Source organism: Nicotiana attenuata, chromosome 6 (genome assembly GCF_001879085.1).
Source record: "Nicotiana attenuata strain UT chromosome 6, NIATTr2, whole genome shotgun sequence".
Taxonomy (NCBI): domain Eukaryota; kingdom Viridiplantae; phylum Streptophyta; class Magnoliopsida; order Solanales; family Solanaceae; genus Nicotiana; species Nicotiana attenuata.
The window spans coordinates 67685453-67694879 of record NC_031994.1 but is presented as its reverse complement, the minus strand read 5'-3'; the positions used below and the strand labels follow the sequence as shown (position 1 = coordinate 67694879).

Below are 9427 nucleotides of genomic sequence, written 5' to 3'. Positions count from 1 at the left end.
TAGTTTTTTTGACAAAACTTAACGGAAGGATGATTCTTGCAATAGCTTAAATAGTACAAGGATGTTTTTGTTCACTAAGGGGTCGTTTGGTATGAGGTATAGGAAGGTATAAGGGTGGTATAAAAATTTAATACCACCTTAATACTTTGTTAGGTTAGTAAACCAGGTATAAGTTATCCCGGTGTTAATTTTAATACTGGGATAACTTATACCTTATAAAAGGTGGGGTAATTAACACCGGTATAACTTATACCTTCTTCTTAGAAATTATGCAATTATCATTCTTAATACAACATACCAAACAATGAATAAACAACAATCACAGCATAACTAATCCCAGCACAACTTATCCCAATATAACTTATACCGGCATAATTTATACCGGTATAAATCATATTCCAACCAAACGACCCCTAAGGCGTGACAAGGATGTACTTTAGATTTGGGCATAGTTCAAGAATGATTTTTGCCAAAAACTCCAAAAGAAACGAGGGTTTAGATAAGAAATGAGAGGAAGAAAGGAAAAAATATCTTTTCGTATTAACTAGTCTTGCTCATGAATATATAACTTTTAAATATTACATATCCATATTAACCCATGCGTATGAGTTATTGAAAAAATTATAGAAAAAAAAATACAAGGTCCTAAAAATTATGAAGTTATTTAATTGTCTTCCTAATTTTTGGATTAATTAGCATATGCTTAATATAAGTAAGTGAAATGATAAGATCGTATTGATATATCTCTTTATCTTCGCTTATATTAGGGTATTTGAACTTAAAGAACAATTGTCAAGTTCTCTTTCAAAAGCTATTTGTCAATTTGAAAAATAAATTTACTAATATGACGAAGTTGGAAAATAAGTAAATTGAATTTTTTTTTAATTAGCTAATTAAGAGCTTAATTATATAGCTATTTTAATATCAAGATTCTGCTGTTTTTGTTATTTTTTAAATTATGGTCGGGCTGTTCTATTATAAGTTTGGCCGTTTCCTTCCATTAATTATATGCACATCCTCTTAGGAAATATAACACGTAAATATTTATATTTTCGTATTATAATATTATAACATTGTATATGGTAAATGTAATTGATATTGATATTCTAAATATTAGATTTTTTTTGTGTAGTCGTTTAAATAAGGAAAATTTTAATAGCAAAGTTTTAGTTGACTTCAAAGTGCTAAATATTAGGAAAATAATTAAATGACTAATTTGTCTAGTGTGAATTTTATTTTAAAAGGGTAAAAAAAATGAACGACATTTCACTAAGGGTCTTCTTGCTTTTAATATGGTATAGATATAGATAGATTATAACAGAGAAATGGCTCTTTTCGCTCAGCTTTAAAATTAGTGGCTAAACCTTAAATAGTAGGTTACAAAATGGCCACCCCGCGTCATTTCCAAATTCCTGCCCGGGTAAGTTGATTTGCAGAAGTAGCCTATTTTATAGCCTTATATTTAGAAGTTGACCACTTATTTTTAAGCTTTAAATTAGTATCTAAAGTTCGAAAATTTAAAATTTAAAATTAATATCCAAATTACGAGTTTAATTTAAATTTAAAAAAAAAAAAAAAAAAACTTCTAAGTACAACTGTTGGTTTAAATACCATACGATGACATCAAGTTTGCAATATGCTCGTAACACCCCTATTTAATATATATTAAGTTTATAAAAATAATTAAAGTTTAATCAATTTTTACAAACTTCACACTGAATCTGTTGTTGCTTCTTGCTCAAACATTCTGATATGAATTTATACTTTGCCAAAACCTAATTTCATACCTAATATTTGATGTTTTAAAAGCCAAAGTTCAAATTTGGATCTTCGGATTTGAAGTTTGACTCTTCCAATGTCTAACTTCAGACCTCATGTATGAATTTAAACCTTAGCCTCGCTCTAAATTTGGAAACTTTAAACCACCGATATTAAGAGCCCGTTTGGACATAAGAAATTTTTTACTTTTTTTCGATAAATTTTTACTTTTTTTTTAAATCAGCGTTTGGTAATAAAATTTTCGATTTTCACTTGAAGATGCATTTTGGAATTTTTCGAAAATTTGAACTCCGAAAAGCTGTTTTTCAAAATTTTACTCAAATCACTCACAAAACTTCAAAAATAACCTAAAATTATATTCATGTCCAAAACACAACTCTAAGTTTTAAATACTATTTTCACTTGAATTTTTATTTTTTATTTTTTATTTTAATTTACAATCCTTATGTCCAAGCGCGCACTAACTTAAGACACGTATTTGAAATTAATTCTGAGGCGGCTAAGCTCTAAAAACTTTGTAAATTCGGCTATTCCTTAAATAGGGATCCTAAATCGGCCACCTCGTGCAAACCATACGTACAATTTACTCTATTTTGGAATTTGGACAATGGATCGATTGGTCTTAGCCCAAGAGGTCATTAAAACGCCCCGCCTCCCACAAAACCCTATGCGGAACTTCACCGGTAATAGCTGAGTAAGAGGAGAGTGTTTCGCCGCACTACAATGGGTATGTTAATCTAATTTTAATTCAGTTATCTCTGCATTACCCTTCTTGTTTGATATTGATTCATGTCAAAATGAGGATCGCTTTATCCATGTTGACCTTTCCTTTCAAATATATTCGTCATTTTGCTTGAATGTTATAATAGTAGTATGTTAAATATCATATGTTTTTTTTACAGTTTGAAAAAGTTCAATCTCGCTTGGTAAGAATTTTCTGGGAGAAAATGTTTTATGATTTCGTTAAGAAAATGGTGCAGTAGATGGAATTTTTAGCGGTTGAAATGTAATTGTTGGAATTTTGGTAATGCTGGTTTGATCATGCAAATACATGATATGCTTATATTGGTGTTTTTGGAAAATGATTGTGGTTTGTTATGTGGTGGATATGTAGGTGCCTATACTTACGTGTCAGAGCTATGGAGGAAGAAACAGTCAGATGTGATGAGGTTCTTGCAGAGGGTGAGGTGCTGGGAGTACCGCCAGCTCCCATCCATAGTGCGTGTCACTAGACCTACTCGTCCTGACAAGGCACGTCGCCTCGGCTACAAAGCCAAGCAGGTACTTTTTCTTTTCGTTCTGATATTTGACGATGTTGAGTTGAGCTTAAATGGAGCAACATGGTCAGCGAGGATTCATGTAGTCATTCCCAACTTGCTTGTAATTGAGGCATAATTGTTATTTGATATTTGACAATGTTATCTTTTTGTGTTTTAGTATATTTTTGACAATGTCACTTGCTGAGAGGTGTTTCGGCCATGCATATTGCAAATGTTTATCTATACTCATACATAGGGTGTAGGGTGTACTAAGTTCTCTGAATCCACAATTGTTGAATGGATGCACTAAGGTGAAAACGAACTTGGTCCGGTAAAACCTGAGTTTGAGTGTTCAATTGAGATTGTACCTTTGATTTAATTCTGTTGCCTTTGACGGCATATCTGATTCTATTACAATTAAAAACATTTGATTCAATATCTGATTAAATAAATAGGCTACTTTTTTAGCCATAATTGTCGTGTCTCTTCTTATTGCCCCTGTAAATAATTGTGCAGCTCAGCATCTGTAATTTCTGTCAACATGTTGCTTCTATGAGAGTATAATGTCCCTCTTTCCATTCATTGTCATCTGAAATTGATGCATGGGATTCAAGCAAGTTGCAATTTTCTTCTTGTAGTACATCAACTGTGGTATGACTTCTCAAAGTTAGAACTAAGTAGCAGTATTGTCAATTGTCCATTTCCATAGTAGAAAGGGTGCCTTTGTTGTCTACTTTTGGATTTATATCCGTGTGACTGTGTTCAATAAAATTTGCAGGGCTACGTGGTTTACCGTGTGCGTGTGAAGCGTGGTGGAAGGAAGAGGCCTGTACCCAAAGGTATTGTGTATGGTAAGCCTACCAACCAGGGAGTCACCCAGTTGAAGTTCCAGCGCAGTAAGCGATCTGTTGCTGAGGAGCGTGCTGGTAGGAAATTGGGTGGTCTTAAGGTTCTCAATTCTTACTGGATCAACGAGGTATTTGTCTGTTGACTCTCCTTTAGCAAAATTCGATTTTTCTTCTAGTGCAGATTCTTTGGGCTCATGTCATAGAAAGCAACTTATTATGTTGTTGATTGCAGGATTCTACTTATAAGTACTATGAAGTGATCCTGATTGATGCTGCCCATGCTGCTGTGAGGAATGACCCAAGAATCAACTGGATATGCAACCCGGTTCACAAGCACAGGGAGCTTCGTGGACTGACTTCAGCTGGCAAGAAAAACAGGGGTCTCCAAGGAAAAGGACACTTGCACCACAAGCAACGTCCCTCAAGAAGGGCAACTTGGAAGAGGAACCAGACTCTGTCTCTACGCCGCTACCGTTGATCTGTTTAGATTTTCTCGACAGAGTTTCTTGTTATGTTTTCACAGTTGTAGACCTTTCATCCCTCTTTGGAAATCAAGTGCTGCAGAAACTTTTAGAACATCTCAATTTGAGCATTGGATAATATGACGATAGATTATTATGTTATACCAGTATATTTTTCAGGTCATTTCAGATGCTATTACTTGTCGTTCATTTCTTTTAAACGTCTGTCTTAATTAGACCTGTGTTATCCAGGCTCAGCCGTGAGTAGGGGGATTTGCAGCCATACCCTATATTTATGCCACCTTTTAGCTTGTACCCTATTTTTAAAAATTATTGATTTCGTAGCCAACTAACAAAAAATCCGTAATAATATGACCATTATACCCCTTCCAAAACAAAAAATCCCTTTTTTCATATGTTGTGGATAGCCAGATATATTCCATGGAAACAAAAGTTTTGTCCAGCGGAATCCGCCACTCTACTATCCCTCAAAGTTATATCCGCCCTCAATCCGATAGGCCACTCCTTTCTGAAGTCGCTGATTGTGAAAATTTGGTACTTAAGAAGTATACCAAATTGGAGGAATCTGACCAAGAGGGTTACATAAGTTAGTGAGCACCTGTATTTCCATCTAATACTTTCAACGTTCGAATCATATGGAAAGTCAGTTAAACTTCAACTCTAAGAAGGCTGAAGTTCGCCAGTTACAAACAAAAACTTCAGCTCTAGAGCTGAAGTTCGACAGTTACAAAACAAAAACTTCGCCAGTTATAAAATAAAAACTTTAGCTCTAGAGCTGAAATTCACCAGTTAGAAAAACAAAAACTTCAGCTCTAGAGCTGTAGTTCGTCAATTACAAAACAAAAACTTCACCTCTAGAGCTGAAGTTCACCAGTTACAAAAACAAAAACTTCAGCTCCTAAAGCTGAAGTTCACCAGTTACAAAACAAAAACTTCAGCTCTAGAGCTGAATTCGCCAGTTACAAACAAAAACTTCAGCTCTAGAGCTGAAGTTCGCCAGTTACAAACAAAAGCTTCAGCTCTAGAGCTGAAGGTCACCAGTTACAAAAACAAAAACTTCAGCTCCTAAAGCTGAAGTTCACCAGCTACAAAACGGCTCGCAGTATATTTCGACACCGTGGGAACGTGCAATCATAGGTATAATCAATCATGAAAAAGATGAAGATTCTCTTTCCAGTGAATTCTTCCATGCATGTTCACTATAAAGAGGTAATGGCAAAGGCTTTTTAAGATCATCCTTCTGTAGTGCCAAAAGAAAGAAAATTTTGAAAGTGAATTTATTGGTGATGAAATCAACTTTTCCTTCCATTTTTGGTTCTGAAAAGTCCTAAAACGTGCTTAACGACTTTGCATTTTTCCTTGAAATAACATAGGTGTACTGTTAGCTTCCTTTGAGAAAATTTCAGTTTTAACATAGAGGACTAGCGTATACTTGGAGAGAAAGTAGTCTTTTAATAAAGAAGGGCAAAATAGTCTTTTTAAAAGGCTTTTAACAAAAAAAAAATGGGTACGGGTGCAAACAGGAAAACAAAGCGACTACAGGTTAAAAAGGGGCGCCCTATTGCAATTTTCACCCGTGAGTAGGAGTGGCAAACGGGCGGGTCGGTTCGGATATGGTTCGGATCGAAAACGGGTAATGAAAAAACGGATAAATTATCCGATCCGACCTAATACGGATAAAAAACAGGTTAATCGGAGGATGATATGTATAACCATATTATCCATTACTTCTTGCATGTGATCATTTTTAAGAGAATACTTAGTCTCCCTAACTTGAGGAACCCTCAATTTAAGGCTTTACAAATGTAAAAGTGAGACTCATTGGTTATCCATTTGGATAACCATTGGTTATCCATTTTTTTAAATGGATAATATGGTTCTTATCCACATTTGACCCGTTTTTAAAAGTTCATTATCCAACCCATTTTTTAGTGGATAATATAGGTGGTTAACTGTTTTCTTTTAACTATTTTGCCACCCCTAGCCGTGAGCATTGACCACTTTTTTTGTACTTTTAAGTTTTTGGAGAGGTTATAACTTATTACCCTGCTTTTGACTTGGTCATAGAACAATTTTTCCTTCTGATTAACTTAGTTGCAAAGCTTGAAGTTCAAAAGCATACTCTAGTTCTTCAATACAGAAATACTCGAAAGATAAAATATTAGAGAATTCCTGCACTGTTATGCAGGCCCCAAATAGAACTCGGAATGTAATCAACAATACATAGTTTTAGCTATTTACACCTTCCTATGAAACATGCCTTTGCACCCCTTTCCAAAAATCAATACCCAAGTGTCTTATATAAGATAGAAGAACCTGCCAAGATAGCATATTTTCTCTCACAGTAGTAATTCAACTTCCATCAAAAGCAGACAGCAGGAAAGGGAGATTAGTATCTCACAAGAAACATTTCACTGTAATAATTAGGAAAGAGGGGCCACCCTTTGTCAAACTGGTATAACGGAATTTTGTATATATCGTCTACAAAAATTATGTGCATCTGTGGATGCAGTTCAATCATCCTCTTCTTCCTTGGATGAAATCCTGTAAGAGAACTCCGCACGAGCTTCTTCTAACTTCACAAAAAGCTCCTTCATGAAATTAGTGTTTGTTCCATGAGTAATTCGCAGTATCTCTGCTGCCTTGGCTAGTGACCTGTACGCTTCCTCAGTCTCACCAAGCCACCTGTAATGAACAAATCAGCACCACGGGGAGATCATTAACGAAACCACCACTTTCTCGACATTTCTTTAAGAATGTTATAAACTGTAGGTTCCAGCTTTTACCATGTTTCCAAGAAGCTCAAAATTCGCAACAAGTTGTGTAACTTGAACAAGAAATCCTACTTAATGGAAAAACTGTCGCTAACTTCATTAATAGTTTTTGAAGTCACATAATTTCAGAAGTTAAAGCAAATCTTGGATCACTGATAAAGTTGATGAATGTATCAAAAATCCTCAAAGACTTTCAAAACCGATCGAACTCGCTCTGTTTCTCTGGATGTTTCTATACTAGGACCAAGATCAACAAAATAAAACAGAACAAGCCAGGAGGAGCAGATCTCCAGACCACGAAATCGCTGCAGAATATATCTAATCAGCTAACATGAGAGCGCCCATAGTTTTATCGTCTCAACTGCTTAAATTAAGTAGACTAAAATTTCTCTGTATACAAAGACAAGTGTTTAACACACATCAAAAAAGAAAAAACAAAGACAACTGTTTAAAAATCTCTAAGCAGTTTTTAGACCCTTATACAATGGAGTCCTGAAATATTGGTATGAGTTATCATGTAATGGGTGTTGGTGAGAGAGTTAAGAAAATATACAGAAGAATTGAGGATCAATTTGGGCTTCTACCAAATACACCTATCCTTTTTTCGCAGTTTCGGCACTCTTTCATATGCATGCATTGTACTGGACTAGTAGCATATTATGCATAGACGTTTAAATGTAGGCTACCATGTAAGTGTCCTGGAATTGTCTGGTACAATAGTCTGCTTGGCACTTGTCCTAGAGACTGTAGAACTTAAGACAAACTAATTTCTTAGGCAGTACTTTCATTTTTGAGGCACTTCAATAAGTGCATACACTTGCATAAATTAGTCCATAAAGTTCTAATATACATTTATACTACTACTTAATTCGGGTGACTATTAAATGTATTTTCCAAGTCTTATGATTCCTTATAATCTTTTATTTACTTAAATTATATGTGCTATTTATTATTTAACTGTCATGTCCTTATTTTTTCTTAAATAAGTGTTAATGATGTAAATGGCTAGGCTTCAGTTAAAGCAACTACAGGCCACCTCGAACACCTGTTTCAAACGGTACACGAACTTCCCCATGCCTCTAGGGGCATTGCTATAACTTCACCAGAAGTTGGCACATGCAGGATACTTGTGCAATATTGCAACAGGATATAGTAGATCTAAACAAAAGTCTGATAATCAAGATAATGAAACATGAAATAGAAAGAGGACAACTGCAAAAGCCAGAAATATGCAACACAATATATTGAAAAACCAAAAGCTCTCTAACCATTCAAGTTTTCCACAAGTGTAATACTGCAGTCCGAGCAAAGGATGACACTCTGGATAAACTCCTATCAAAAGAGGAAATATTACCATATGGAGAAAACATGTAGATCTTATAAGTATATATGTTCAGAAAGCAGAGCAAAACTATTGGAAAACGGAACTTTAGTGCATGACTAAGTTCAGAAAAAGTCGTTACTTATTTATACATGCTGGTGATACGTAGGAAGTATAAGAAAGTTTCTTGGTTATACAAAGCGAAGCAACTTAAATCTATACATCTCCCAAATCACATGTTCCTTCAGAAGGAATGTTAATTATCTCCAGGTAAAACAAGCATGTCTAATACCAAAAAGAACAGAAACGCAACAGAATTAGATTTAACATCTCAGGCAGAAGAGCAAAACAACAGGGTCCGGGGCGCATGAGCAAAATAAAGTCATGATGATTAGCATTTGTTACGCAGACCTACAACTGGCACCAACAAGGGATATAGCTTAAGAATGTAGAAAAACCTGCTCTCTCTCTCTCTCTCCATTAGAATTTAGATTCCTTCTTTCGTTTGAGCGTGATTATTATGATAAAGTAAATTTTTTGTTGGGTCCAAGAGCAGAGAATTCACTTATTGAATTAAATATAAAACTGGATCTCATAGTACTTTCTTATAGTAGAAAATTGAATAAGTATTGAGAATATAGTGTTTTAGAAATATAGACCCAACTTCGAGACAACCTAAAACAGGAAGTGGGTAGATTAAGGGTGGCAAGTGGGCCGGTGACCTGCCCGGGACAGTGGTTCAAACGGGCCAAACGGGTTGGGACCGGTATATTTGGGCCTGGGCCGGTCTCGTAGGCCGGTTCTTTGCTTTGGGACCGGTAGGACCGGGACCGTTTGGCCCGGACCCAACGGTAATTTTTTTTTAAAAAAAACTAGCCGTTCCTCAAATTTAAAAAACAGCCGTTGGGCTGTCAAAAATAGCCGTTGGCTATTTAGAAAATAGCCATTTAACCTCCCCCACCCC

General features: G+C 35.4%; 2 protein-coding genes across 2 annotated transcripts in view; one reads left to right on the top strand and one right to left on the bottom strand.

Annotated features, from left to right (window-relative positions):
• Positions 2397–4543, top strand: LOC109227138 (60S ribosomal protein L15-like). Its single transcript, XM_019392171.1, has 4 exons — positions 2397–2506; positions 2894–3060; positions 3817–4014; positions 4119–4543. The coding sequence occupies exons 1-4, from the start codon at positions 2503–2505 to the stop codon at positions 4362–4364; spliced, it is 615 nt and encodes a 204-aa protein (XP_019247716.1). The 5' UTR covers positions 2397–2502; the 3' UTR covers positions 4365–4543.
• The window catches only part of LOC109227137 (histone-lysine N-methyltransferase ASHR1), a 12439-nt gene continuing 9523 nt past the window's right edge, over positions 6512–9427 (bottom strand). Inside the window, exons 13-14 of the mRNA XM_019392170.1 lie at positions 8411–8474; positions 6512–7053 (exon numbers count right to left, since the gene is read on the bottom strand). Coding sequence (XP_019247715.1) covers positions 6882–7053; positions 8411–8474 — 236 coding nt within the window. The 3' untranslated portion in view covers positions 6512–6881. The remainder of the gene's footprint in view (positions 7054–8410; positions 8475–9427) is intronic.

Coding starts and splice junctions, on each gene's coding strand:
- LOC109227138 (XM_019392171.1), top strand. Junction 3,061..3,816: donor TCGGCTACAAAGCCAAGCAG/GTACTTTTTCTT, acceptor TAAAATTTGCAG/GGCTACGTGGTTTACCGTGT. Junction 4,015..4,118: donor ATTCTTACTGGATCAACGAG/GTATTTGTCTGT, acceptor TGTTGATTGCAG/GATTCTACTTATAAGTACTA.